Source organism: Arachis hypogaea, chromosome 15, assembly GCF_003086295.3.
Source record: "Arachis hypogaea cultivar Tifrunner chromosome 15, arahy.Tifrunner.gnm2.J5K5, whole genome shotgun sequence".
NCBI lineage: Eukaryota > Viridiplantae > Streptophyta > Magnoliopsida > Fabales > Fabaceae > Arachis > Arachis hypogaea.
In genome coordinates this window covers 27,720,526-27,735,905 of record NC_092050.1, presented here as the reverse complement: position 1 = coordinate 27,735,905, position 15,380 = coordinate 27,720,526, and the positions used below count along the sequence as shown (strand labels likewise).

At 31.4% G+C, this 15,380-nt stretch overlaps 1 protein-coding gene across 1 annotated transcript; it reads right to left on the bottom strand.

Annotated features, from left to right (window-relative positions):
- Positions 1 to 8,463: 8,463 nt before the first annotated feature.
- Positions 8,464 to 9,540, bottom strand: LOC112748174 (uncharacterized). Its single transcript, XM_025796380.1, has one exon. The coding sequence runs from the start codon at positions 9,538 to 9,540 to the stop codon at positions 8,464 to 8,466; it is 1,077 nt and encodes a 358-aa protein (XP_025652165.1).
- Positions 9,541 to 15,380: the final 5,840 nt, after the last annotated feature.

Below are 15,380 nucleotides of genomic sequence, written 5' to 3'. Positions count from 1 at the left end.
ATATGATAATAAGTGTAACATTTAAATTTAAAGAAAAAGTAAGGGCAATTTACATAAATAAATTGTTTGTCCCTCAAATTTACGCAATTACATTGTTTCAAAAATGAAGACGCAAATACATTATTTCATATATCTATAGAAATCGCTACTACTAGTAGCGGTTTATCAAAACACGTAATCCGTTATAACCAGCAGCGGTTTACATGCGAATGGGAGAACACAGAAACCGCTAGAGACGGTCGCGGTTTCTGTTTGTTGATGCTTGGCCATAAACCGCTACTGGCAGTAACGGTTTATGTGTATTGGGACATGTGCGTAAACCGCTAGGCAGCAGCGGTTTACGTTGATTAGAAACAATATTTGTTTATGCTAAATTAAGTTACAAAAAGATTGAGAGAAAGAAAACGGAGTATATATTTTTTGCAATCATATGATTTATATGGATAAAAAATGAAGTAATTTTTAAAGAAAAAGGGTATGCTTTAGTGAATTTTTTACTAAAAATAAATTATTTTATCATTCATGAGTTTTAGAAGGGATGAAGATAAAAAAAAATTAGTCTTAGTTTATATATTTTAGTACTCTGTGAGTATTTACTCTTTGATTTGTTATTTAATCTTATTTTAATAATAAATACAAATAAAAAATTATTACATGCATATTTATATTTTTTATTTTATAACTATTATTTATCCAATTAATCAACTGTAAAATACAAATAATTTTTATTTTTTGGTATAAGACAACAAAGTTGCACAAATAAAAAAAATCATTTGGCTAGAACCTCAAATGTAAATCAGCAGCAAAGAACATAACCCATTTTTCAAACTCTCCAATCTCCTTTGTATGGTTGATATAAATAAAAAAGAATGAAGTGATTTTTAAAGAGAAAAATATATGATTTAGTAAACTTTTGGTTAAAAATAAATTATTTTATTATTTATAAATTTTAAAAGAGATGAGAATAAAAAAATTTAGCCTTGGTTTATATAATTCAATACTTTGAAGACTGTATTTTTTTATTTATAATTTGGTCTCACTTCTAATAATAAATACAAATAAAAAATTTATTACATGCATATTTATATTTTTTAAATTATATTGTGAAATGATAAATTAAATTTTTTATTTATAATATTATTTAAATAGTATATACCATTAATTGTGAGATAATTAATGGTATATACTATTTAAATAATATTATAAATAAAAAATTTAATTTATCATTTCACAATATAATTTAAAAAATATAAATATGCATGTAATAAATTTTTTATTTGTATTTATTATTAGAAGTGAGACCAAATTACAAATAAAAAAATACAGTCTTCAAAGTATTGAATTATATAAATCAAGATTAATTTTTTTATTCTCATCTCTTTTAAAATTTATAAATAATAAAATAATTCATTTTTAGCCAAAAGTTTACTAAATCATATATTTTTCTCTTTAAAAATTACTTCATTCTCTCTTATTTATATCAACCATACAAAAAAGATTGGAGAGTTTGGAAAATGGATTGTGTTCTTTGCTGCTGATTTGCATTTGAGGTTCTAGCTAAATGATTTTTTTTATTTGTGCAACTTTGTTGTCTTATACCAAAAAATAAAAATTATTTGTATTTTACAGTTGATTAATTGGATAAATAATAGTGATAGCATCATAATCTTGATGAATAAAATAAAAAATATAAATATGCATGTAATAATTTTTTATTTGTATTTATTATTAAAATGAGATTAAATAGCAAATCAAAGAGTGAGTACTCACAGAAAACTAAAATATATAAATTAAGACTAAATTTTTTTTATCTTCATCCCTTCTAAAACTCATGAATGATAAAATAATTTATTTTTAGAAAAAAATTCACTAAAGGATACACTTTTTCTTTAAAAATTACTTCATTTTTTATCCATATAAATCATATGATTGCAAAAAATATATACTCCGTTTTCTCTCTCTCAATCTTTTTGTAACTTAATTTAGCATAAACAAACATTGTTTCTAATCAACGTAGACCGCTGCTGCCTCTAGCGGTTTATGCACATGTCCCAATACACATAAACCGCTACTGCGAGTAGCGGTTTATGGCCAAGCATCAACAAACAGAAACCGCGACAGCCTCTAGCGGTTTCTGTGTTCCCCCATTCGCATGTAAACCGCTGCTGGCTATAGCGGATTACGTGTTTTGATAAACCGCGACTGGCAGTAGCGGTTTCTATAGATATATGAAACAATGTATTTGCGTCTTCATTTTTAAAACAATGCAATTGCGTAAATTTGAGGAACAAACAATTTATTTATGTAAATTGCCCAAAAAATAATGTAAAAATGAGAAACTCTATACCAAATAAAAAAATACAAATAATATAAATATATGAGAAGAGGTTAGAATTTTAAGTATATAAGATACATGGTCAACTCTTTTATTATCACTATACTATTAAGCTTCATTTTATGTAATGCATTCATTAGAATAGCATATAGGAGTTTAAAATTTTTTAGAGAAGCCAAAGTCGCTACTCGTCCTTTTTAAATCCATCCTTGTTCTCACATATTTTTTTTTAGTCTTATTTAAAAAATATACAATAAGATATCATATTTTATAATAAAATTAAAAAAAATTGAGAGAATTTATTTTCCAAATTTGTCATTCATCATTAATCAAGTTGTAAAAAATTATAAAATCTCTAATATGATAACTCATATTCAACTGTCCAAGAGAAATGCAAACTAAATTCATCAATGTTAGGAAGAATAAGAAGATTATAGAAGTTGATATGTTTGACAAATTAAAATATCTCTAATTGCTTACTAATGCAAGTTGCTAATATCATGAGCTTATGCATTAAACATTAGAAGCAAGAAGAATCAAGTAGAAAAAGAAAATTAAATTAAAGTCAAATATGAATTGCAAGTTTTGACCAAACATTGAAGAATATGGAATATTAAAGGATTTAAAAGCAAACATGAATAAGAATTAGGAAACAAGTTAAGTAGCAAACTAAATGCAAGTTGTTTACCACCAAATTTTATTCTTAAAAATTAAGGATATTAGTCGTTATTATAGTTATCAATTCGGATTAAATCGGTCAGTTTGACTGAAAAATCAATAAACCGAATTTTAAATCGATCCGAATTACACTTCTAATTATTTCTGCAATTAATCCGCAAAAAATTAATTTGACTCGTCTTAAATCGGTCAATTCAGTTTGAACCGGACATATTTAACCCAACGAATCGATCAATTCAAAAATTAACACTTGGATCGATCAATTCAAAAATTAACACAAGTGTGACTTAATCTTGAAATCTCTGAAATAGAGGAATATGAATCTTCTACTAGGGTAACATGTTCTTTAATACTATTAGGTAAATAATTATATATGTTATGAAAGCAACGCCGATGCACTTATTATCATACTAAAGACTAATAACTATATATATTATACTAAAAGCAATTGTATTTAAATTAAAGCAATACAATTTAAATAATATAAAATATTATTTTTATTCTTCCATAAAAAAATTGTATTTGTTTATTTTATAGTTTAATTTTAATATATTAATAATATAAAATATTTTATATAATTAGCAATCACCTCTATTCTTTTGAATAACTATTTATACGTTTAATATAAAAAATAATTATTTTTACTGACGTAATGTTACATAACTAAATATAATGCATCAAAATTTTAATTTTATTAAAATTGTATATATTTATTTAATTATTATTGGGTCAAACGGTTCGACCAGTAATTCACCAGTTGAACATTAACCTAGTGACCCAGTAATTTAGCCGGGTCGACTGACAGTTCGGTTCTGATAAATATGGTCATTACTCATTATATTAGGTATTTTTTTTTTACGAAAGATAGAGAGACTCGAATCCGCGATCTTTTAGGTAAGTATATGGAGACTATGCCATTTGAGTTATAACTTATTAGCTAAAATAGAGGTTTGCATTATGATATAGTTCTTAAGTAAAGTTTATAAGTTAATATGAGTTTAGATTAAGAGTCTTTATTTTTTCTCTATTAAAAGTAAGTTAACAAATACTAAAGATATGTCTTATTGTTGTAATGTTATTCTTCTTTCTAGTATATTATTATGTTATTGTTAAAAATTAAAATATATTAAATTTATGTTGTATTATTATTAAGTTATTTATGTGAATGAACGATTGTAGACGAACAATTTGTGGAGTTTATTCTAATAATAATAATAATTTAATTGATATATATCTTTAAAATTATTATTAATAAAAATTTTAACTTTTTTGATAATACATAACAAATGTATTAAAAATATTTTTTTATATTTTTATAAAAACTTTTTAATGCTTTAAAAACACATGGTAATAATAATCACCCACATGATAACTAAACCTTAGTAATGATCACGCACGTGTTTGAGAAACTCGGTGAGGTTTGAAAATTTTTAAGGAAAAAACATGTGCTGCTTTACATTGATTGGAGACATGCATACTAGAGAGGAAATTAAAACAACAAACGCGCCAACGGTTCATTCAATTTAGGGTCTAGCTAGCTTGGGACACAAAAAAGATGAAGGGAATAGAGAACGATAATAAAGCTAATCACCAACTAAAGATAATTAAAGCAAAGCATGTCGCCAATTATTGCCCTAAACATTTCTATTTTTCTATTTACGGTGATTCACGTTCTAAATCTTTTAATCGTAAAAGGTTGGCATTTTCTCTTACAATAATCCAACTTTTTTATTATCAGCAGTTAGTATTTTATTTAGGATTGAAATATACAGCTTGCATTGTTGATTAAAATAAAGTCACAAAAAAAAATCTTGATTAAAATAAAACGTTGGCTGCATTTCGAATTTTCTATATATTCCTGTTTGTTTATTCCAAGGTTATAAATAAATAAATAAATAATTAACAGTATAATACAGTTCTATAACTTATAAGTTATAACGGCAAGTAAACGTGGGTTGCATTTCCGATATATTTTTTCCCTCACGATTTATTTTCTTAGTCAATAAAGAAGTACAAAGCAATCCACTCCTGCAATAATAATAGTAATAATATGAACATGTGTTTTTTTTTTCTCCTTACATAAAAATCATCAAGTCAAGTCAGGTTCTGGCCGAGGCTACAACTCAAGAGGTAGTTTTAGTGCTAGAAGCAGAGATAGGTTCAATAATGTGCAGCATTTTGGTAAAGGACGAAATCAAAATTTTTACGGTTCAGTTGTTAATTTTGTAAAAAATTTAGACACACTTTTATGAATTGCTGGTATAGATTCGATCAAAAATTTGGAAGCAGTTAAAATACACCTCAAATAAATGTAACTATGAGCAATTTAGCTGTCACATTTTCAATCATTTATGACTCAAATTAGTATTTAGATTTGGGCGCTATTCATCACATGACTCCAAAAGGTTCAAGCATGACAGAATATGATAATTATAATGGTCAAAAACAAGTAGTTGTAGATCATGAAAATTCTTTACGATATTTTAAAAGTTAGCAATTCACTATTAAAACTATTTTCTTCTCAATATATTTTTAAATTGCAAAGACTGCTACTTGTACCTGAAATTAGAAAGAATTTATTTAGTGTTCATAAATTTGTTTGTGGTAATAATGCATGGATTGAATTTCATCCTAACAAATGTTTGGTTAAATCGCAGGATTCTAAGGAGATTCTTCTCCAAGGAATAACTGTTAGAAATGATTTATATTCATTTGGTCCAGCTTGCTTAAAGGAATAAATCAGTAATGTAGATGTTACTGCATATTCTACTCAATTGATAATAATTTTGTTTTTAGGCTATGTCATTTGAGACTTGGACATCCGTCCTCTAATATAGTGTCAAAGGTCCTTAAAGATAGAGGAATTTCTTTTACTATTTCAAACTGTCTTTGTAATTCTTATTGTTTAGGAAATTCTATTCAACTCCTATTTTCACATTTTACCACACTGTAATAAGTCCACCTTTAGAGTTGTTGTACACTGATATCTGGGGCTCTGCATCCATTCCTTCAATAAGTGGATCAAGATACTATATATCTACATTTTATCGATTTTTTTTTCAAAATATACTTGAATTTTCTTGTTACATAATCGGTCTCATCTGCATTCAGCCTTTGTTTAATTTAAGAAAATGGAAGAACTGCAATTTAATACAAAGATTAAGTCTATTCAATCTGACAATGCAAAAGAATATACTACTTTCACTACAACAAAACAGCAAAACGGCGGCGGTTATTTTGGGGGTTGCGGCGGTTATAACCGCTGCTAGAATCAGCTCCCGGCGGTGAGCGAAACGCGGCCAGGTCAACCGTCGGAATAGCAGCGGCGGCGGTTTTGAAGAACCGCGGGAACAACCGCCGCCAGAGTCTATCGGAAAATAGCGGCGGTTTAAAACCACCACTATGTGCCTGAACAGGGCAGAGCGGGTGTACGGCGGCGGTTTAAAAACCGCCGCAAAATTCGAAATTTTAGTTATCGTTGAACATTCACGGCGGTTTTGAACCGCCGCTGAAAGGTTGACAAGAACTTCTACCATGATAATTGCTGCGGTTAAAAACCGCCGCAAAAACTGTATCATGTTTTATTTTTTTTTGAAAAATAAAAAAAAATTATATATAAACTATTTCCTACTGCTACAATCCTAATAAAAAAAATAACTACTACAAATATTAAAATCTACATCTCAAAGTAAAATAGAAAAATTGACCAAAATAATATCAACACTGTATTTCAAAATATAATATATATTTAATAAGTCTTACATAATCATAAATCCAACACAATCAGTATTTAACACCTATATTTACATATCAAAGTAAATTCAAATAATGCAATACTAAAATTGAATTGAAAAAGAATTTTGCTATTAATATTTAACTAAGCTAAAAGCCTAAAATAAAGAGTTACTTTGATAATAAAGGTCTTCAGTCACTTCAATCATAAAATTCTACAACTACTTCATGGAAGAATTACTTTGCTATTAATATTCTACTGCAAAATGTAAGAATTTCTTCCATTAAGTATCCTTGCGCTATGGATCCTTCTGGTTGTGCTTTGTTACATACATATGACTTCAAGTGTCCTAAATACCTATCCAGGAATGAAGATTAAATACTATCCAACAAAGTTATAAATAACGATCTAAGCTAATAATTTTACCTCTCAATAGGGTACATCCATCTATAATGGACAGGGCCTCCAAGTTTAGCTTCTTCTACAAGGTGCACCATTAAGTGAACCATAACTGTGAAGAATGAAGGAGGGAATAACATTTCCATGTGGCATAACGTGAGGACAATTTGATCTTGTAACTTTTCCAAACAGGGGGCACTTAACGCTTTACCACATAATTGTCTAAAGAATGAACACATCTCAATAAGCACTGCAGAGACCTCATCAGGCAGCCCTGTTCGCATAGCTAACGGTAATAATTGCTCCATAAGTATATGAAAATCATGACTTTTTAGCATCCCACTCAACTTAAGAGACTCTAGATCAATGCACCTTGATATGTTGCTTGCATAACCATCGGGAACAGTGACGTTTTTCAAAGTTGTCAAGAATCTGTTCTTACCCAAATTGTTCAGAGTATAAATTGCCGGAGGACACTTTCCATTTTCCCTTAGCCACAGATCAGGCTTGATACCCATTTCTTGAAGGTCTCTTCGAGCATTTATGTGATCTTTTGACTTCGAACTATCATTTAACAAAGTATATAGCACGTTGTCACATACATTTTTCTCAATATGCATCATATCGAGATTGTGTCGCAGCAAATTAGACTTCCAATATGGCAACTCAAAAAAAATGCTCTTCTTTTTCCATTGTTGAGTACCACCTCCTTCAACAGTTCCACCAGTGCGTAATCTTTTACCACTTCTTCCTATTTCTTTTCTTCGGCCAAAGGTGACATTAATATTCTCAACTTGTGAAAGGATTTCATTGCCAGATAATGTTCTTGGTGGAAGCCTTGTTTCTTCTCTTCCATTAAATTGAACGGTGTTTAATCTAAACTTGTGTCTCTGATCCAGAAAGTGACGATGACCCATAAAACAATACTTTTTGCTGTGATTGAGACGATGAGGGATATTATCGAAGTTGCAAGACGGGCAAGCAAGTCCTGTGTATGTATTCCATCCAGAAAGAGTCCCTAACCCAGGAAAGTCACTAATTGTCCACAATAAAGCTGCGTGCAACTTAAAGACTTCTTGTGTTAAAGCATCATATGCATCGCAACCCTCAACCCATAACTCCTTTAACTCTTTTATTAGAGGTTGCAAATAAACATCTATGTTATTTCCTGGCATTTTCTTGCCAGGAATTATCATTGAAATTATGAATGATGTCGATTTCATACACGTCCATGGAGGAGTATTATACGGAATGAGAATGACAGGCCAAATACTATGATTTGCACTCAAAGTTCCATGTGGATTGAAGCCATCGGTAGCTAATGCAAGACGCACATTTCGTGGATCGGATGCAAAGTTGGAGTGCTCCAAATCAAACCTTTTTTCCAGGCCTCAGAGTCTTTTGGATGTCTCATTGTGTTATCCTTATTCTCAGCTGTAGCATGCCATCGCATATCAGCAGCAGTCTTTGACGAGTAGAACAATCTTTTCAATCGAGATTTTAAAGGAAAGTAATGAAGAACTTTTGCTGGATGCTTCTTCTTTTTGTTACCAATAATACTCGATGCCTCAGCTGGACCTTTTTTCTTATATGTCTTCCATCTAGACCTATTATAGACCTTACATGTCTCCCTGTTCTCATCTTCGCCCCAATACAACATACAATTGTTTGGGCAAGCATGTATCTTCGTGCAATCCAAACTGAGTTTAGAAATGATCTTTTTTGCCTCATAAAAAGAACTTGGAATCCTTGCATATTCGAATGCGTCACTCAATAGTTCTAAAATCATCTTCATGGACTTGTCGGTCATACCACAAAGGGATTTAATATGGAACAACTTCAATAGAAAAGATAACTTCGAGTATCTCGTACACCCTTCATATAACGGCTCTTCTCCATCCTTAAGCAGCTCGCTAAACCCTTTCGCTTCAAGAGTTGCATGAGATTCACTAGGATCCAATCTTTGAGCACCACCATCAATGACTTCATTTGCTATGACGGGTGTTCCATTTCTGATGTTCCCACCAACTCCTAGACCTTCACTAATCAAGTTTCGAATTGAATCAACCTCGACCATAGGATGCTGCTCATCGGCCATACAATTTTGTTGTAAGTCTGAAAAAATACTACTTGAGACGTTGCTAGTTTCTCCTATCGAGCGCTCTCCATGATAAAACCAAAATGTATATCCTATTGGGAATTGTGTACAAATCAAATGATCGTACACCTCGTCCCTTGTTAGCCACTTCTTAAAAGCACATGCATTACATGGACATATGATTGTTCCATCGGCAGAATGATGTGCAAAAGCAAACTCAATAAATCTCGACACACCTTGTGCATACTCAAGAGAATTTCGTGGTCTCTTAATCCACGATTTATCTAGAACTTCCATAGCTTTAAAGTGTATTGTTCTGGTTTAAATCCATGTGCACTATTTAGTAACAAGTATGTAAATATATATTTTTTTTAAAATACTAATCTACCAACCATAGGAAAAGAGATGTTACTTACTTGTTTTTCAAAAAGAATCAGCAAATAAGTAAAATGGAATAGGTAGGTATGTTACTTCCAAACAAAACAGCCTTCACTGAGAAAGAAAAATAATAAAATAAGAATTAGAATTAGAATCAGAAAAATGAATTAACATGGATGAAAGATAGTAGCTATGTAGGTTGGCAAAAACCACAAGAGATTGGCTTGTTATCCTGCCAAACGCACCTCAAAAATACAATTCCAAAAACCAGCTCAAATCATAGTTTTCCCTTGCCCCCTCCCCCTCTCTTAAAATAATAAAAACTGGATATCATTGCATGCATTTACTGCTCTTATGGGTTGGAATAAATATTCTGTTACTTAGCACCAATTTTAGACATAAAACGCAACAGTTTCACATGCAGTTGCATTTTCAGTTTCACAAAGAAAGTAAGAGAGAGATGGTACTACTCTTAAGACTTAACTGTTAATGCATCATCACTATTTACTATACATTCTCCATTCTTTCAATTCCATCCAAAAAAAAGTTCATAATTAGTTAGCTAGCTATGCACTCAAAACTAGACAATATAACTTCAAGACCATCTTAACAACAAAATAAATATCTCTATAGCAAATGAATGGAAATATGATCAGAATAAATGCACGTCCAGTGTTTTTTACAGCAAGTGAAACTAAATAATCGCAGACCACGGAGAGCACACTAATGAATGATTATATAAATTAATTTATGATCTAGAGTTTTTATGCAAGTTGACTAATTTTTATGATCCATTACCAGGCTATCTGTCATGTGTAGAAGTTAGGTACTCATTCGGATTTACCTTTGATTAAGTACTAATTATATTCAAAACTAGTCTGGAGTCCTTAGTCAACCATATAAGATGTAATTTTACTCATTGAGCTCTCATTCATGAAAAGTCCTAATGTAAAAGTATACAAAAATGTCAATGATATCACTACGTGTGAATTTTAAATAGACACAAACCTATTGCACAAAGTAGCCCAAAGCATGCTTCAACTATTGAATTCCTGATCTACTTCTTTCTTCCGAGAAATGCCCTTGATATCTTTGTTTTTCAATTAATTACCACTCATCTTCAATTTAATACTAATAAAATAATAAGTGAATCAATCTTAAAAATAAAAAATACTATTTCTCTTTTATTTCTAGTATTCTCTAGCTAAATCTTTAATTTTTCCCTAACAAATATAATAATAAATTAAAAATAATTTAACGAATATATACTTTAAAAACACTTGATAAAATTACTAATTAAATCAGTTTATCGGAAAAAAAATAACAGGGTAATCCCCATCACCAACCAACTTTGATGAGGATGTCTCCATTAAACTACGCAGTTAGCATAATACTAATTGTTTTAGTCAAATTCGCTATTTAAAGTTGAATGGTCTATGCTTCAATAGACTAATGCTTATTGTTCTCTGCATGGAGTCTCTGCATCATATGATCTATTATTGAAGCATATAGTAAAATTTCAATTAAGAAAGTGCACAACACCAAACATGGAAGAGAAGTAGTGGATAGGAAATCAGCTGTTTTAAGTTTATGCAAAGAACTAATTTCATCCATCTTATCTGAGTAATCATGAACTATTTTAGTTTATAAAAATTTGTAAAAGCTAAATGACTCACATATATATGTATAAAGAGACACCAAACTAACGAATAACTATATAATGATTCAAGCCTTTTGGACCTCTAAATGTGTGTGCATGTGTTCTGTTTCTAATCAAAGAAAAGCATGTAAAGTAATAATAAAAAAATCAGGTTAACTTATTCTTTATCTTGCACTTAGTTCCAATTCCTTCTCTTGGGTTGTTTTAGTTGTCAATTAGTTTAAATCCTGAAATCTTCCATAACACCTTTTTGGTTTCAGTCGAAGACAGCAGCAGATGCATGTATGCTTTATGACATCAATAAAAAACAGAAGCAATCATTTTTCATCCATGGACATGAATCTCTTGTCTTTACCATTTATCAAGTTTTTAACTCTTGATGGTAGTATAAATTATTATCTTAAAGGCCAAGTTTGTTTAAATTGTTCATGTTTTCTTTTAGATTTAATTTACAGAACTAGAGAAGGGATAAACTAAAGAATATCAATTGTCACTTGTTACATGAACAGTGGACCCCTTGCCTATTGTTGCATGTGCTAATACTTTCAAAAACTTGCCAAATCATGTTTATGTCATTGTGTTTATTAGATTCAACAATTATAATGGTGGGTGCACACACTTACTTCCCTTGAATAAGTAGCAAACAAAAGAGGTCAAGAAACAAATAAACATTCATATCAGCTAATCAGATCTTTGTCAAAATATTTTTTTTAAATATTTGAAAATGTTTCATTAAAAGAACTCATTATTAGCTAAACTTTAATAATAATCAATAAAGAAATAGATAAATAAATAGCACGCAATAAACTTAACTAACTTACCTTCCAGAGATGAGCTGTAAGAACCTCAAAGGTTGAGAATGGAAGAGATCCTGTCTTGATGCACTACAACAAAAATTTTTACCAAAGTTTTACCAAATATAGACGAGACAAACACAAAGGGGTAGTAGCTATTTACTTGATTGATAGGAGAATTAGTAAATAGCATTTTATTGGGTACTTGCATGTGTTCAGTGGTGGAATAGGAATAATATAATCTATACTTTTAGTATTGGCACTTGGCAGTAGCTATTTGACTATATAAGTATGAATACATCAGAAAACAGGGCTAGCATTCATAGTAAACTAAATAATCCATTTTTTAACTTTAATTATCAATAATCATCAACAAAATTAGACAAATCTTAAAATACTAATAATTATTACCTGTGCCAAAGTTGGTTTTGACTCAATTTGGCTTCCTTTGCTAAGAATATAAACTAGAGAGGATAACTATTTCAGCTTAAGACCTACAAAACCCAATTAATCAATTAATCAAACAAATCAAATACCTCTCTGATATGCATGCGTGGTGGTTTCTTTGGAGTTTTATTATTCCATTGTAGTAAGATTCTACCTGCAATCAGTTTTGGGTCTATTTCTTCTTGTGTTTTGTATCTCAGATTTTGTTTGTTTTTTTATTTGTCATGATTATTGTTCTCTGTAGAATTTTTACTTAGCTCACAAATAAACAAACACACCCTCCTTTCTTCTCTTAGTTGCTCATTTTACTTCATAATTTAAACCTCAATTGAGAACTAATTTAAACAGATCATATGATCAAATATGCAACTCCGATCCCAATGATGAATCCAATAATGAAATTACACAGATTGCATACAAATTAAATCACATAAAGAACTTCTTCAAGCGCACTACTTCATCAGACAATTTCCTATTATTAGTTTCAAGATAGATTGTCTTTTAATCAAGACATTATTAAGTAATAAGTATGAATTCCTCTTTACAGTTTATATCAAATAAACCCCTAAATTCCTAATAGTAGAGAAAGAGACAGAGTAACCTTAAATTGCAGAAATTTGCACTTCCAGGAGAGAAATTCGTGCGTTCTCACAGTGATGAACAAGAAGGAGAAACAACAATGGGTTATCAGTGATTATTAACTAGAAGAAGTATAAAATTGAATCGAAAAAGAACAAAGGAAAACACAATTAGCTTACCAGAGACAGGAATAAATCCATATACTTTTGCTAAGCCATGATTCCTTGCAGATTTTCGTTATGCACGAAGAGGGTTTATTCACTGGAATTAGGGTTCTGGGCGCCAAGCTAGGTTTTGGAAAAATGAAGAACTGAGGTAATGGCGAATAGTGGGTAGTGGAGCTAGCGAGAAGTGCGAACGAAAGAGAAATTAGGCGGTTTAAGCATAGAATGGCGCGAACTCCATGAACTGCCGTGGAGTGAAAACGATGGCCGCCGCCGGATTTGTTTTTCAGAGGCAGGTTGCTATCAACCGCGGGTATGTGAAATTGGGGTAGCAGCGACGGCGGTTCTAATTGACCGCTCCCCTAATATAGCCGCTGAAATTAGGTTTCCTTGTAGTGTTTAGCTAATTTTTTGAGAATAGAAGAAATTGTCCCTTGCTTTTCTTGTCCGCATATGCACTAACAACATGGTGCCACAGAACAGAAATACAAGCATATTACAACTATGGGGTTAACTCTATTAGCTAAAGCTCATTTGCCTATGAAATTCTGGGAGAAAGTATTTACCACAGCAGCCCAACTTATTAATCTGTTATCTACTCTAGTATTGAATTATCAATCACCCTATGAGAAGCTAATGCAACAATCTCCACCTCTTGATATGCTAAGAGTGTTTGGTTGTTTGTGTTACCCTCATACAAGGCCATACAACAAGCATAAGTTTCAGTTCCGGTCAGAACAATGTGTATATCTTGGACCAACTCTAGGGTATAAAGATTTTAGGTGTCTCACAAGCAGAGGTAAGATCATCGTTACTAGAAATGTGCATTTTCAAGAAGATGTGTTTCCCTACAAAGAAAGTAGTTTTGGTTTTGTTCTTTGCTCAACTCCATCAGCTAGTGTTCCTTCCTTGTCAATACCTCATATTTCAGTGCAAAAGTTAGCAACTGCACCACCTAATGTACTTACACCAGTGAATTCTTTGGATAGCTCAGCCTAACCAAGTTTGGATAATCAACCTACTCTTTTAGTGCCAAAAACCACAAACCAGCTGCCTCACATGCCTCATACACCAGAATTGGCAAGAGTTTTTAGTTCCAAATCTCATGATACTCAAGAACAGGCCGTGTCAACCGCAGATCAACATCAAACTTTCGATACTCAGTCACAACCTCCCTCGTAAACAGCAAACAAACATGCTATGGTAACAAGATCCAAGAGTGCATTAGTAAACCTAGAGTCTTTCAAGCTGAGGTGAATCAACAATCCGATGTGAGTCAACAGATTTAACAATTAAGCTCTCACCATTCCTCATTGGAGGCAATCAATGAATGACGAATATGCAGCATTTATGCGAAATCAAATATGGGTGCTAATATAATTACCAAAAGATAGATCTTCAGTCGGAAGCAAATGGGTGTTTAGAGTAAAATGAAATTCTCATGGCACAGTGAGCAAGTACAAGGCAAGGTTGATAGCTCAAGGGTTCAATTAAAGGCCAGACATTGATTTTAAAGAGACTTTCAGTCCAGTCATCAAACCAGCAAGTGTAAGGATTATTCTAACTCTGGCTCTCTCTAGAGGCTGGGACATAAGACAAATGGATGTTAATAATGCTTTTTTACACAGAGATCTTCATGATGAAATTCACATGACTCAACCAAGAGGTTTTGAATTGGTGGCTCACAAGTGGTTTGCAAGTTAACCCGCTCTCTATATGGTCTTAAACAAGTCACACACACCTGGTTTACTAAGCTCTCAACAACATTAAAAGGCTTAAGCTTCACCCCAACAAGGTCTGATGTTAGTCTTTTTGTGAGAAAAACAAAAGATTCAATCACTTTTATGCTTGTGTATGTGGATGACATTGTCATCACATGTTCCTCATCAAACACAATTAGTAGTATTATTCAGCAGCTAAACAAGACTTTTGTACTTAAAGACATGGGCTCCCTTCACTATTTTCTTGGTATAGGAGTAACAAAGACATGTGATGGAGGAATGGTGCTATCACAGACCAAGTATATCAAGGATATTCTTCTAAAGGCATCAATGCAAGACTACAAAGCTGTTCCAACTCCAATGACATCAAATCTGACACTGACTTCCACAGATG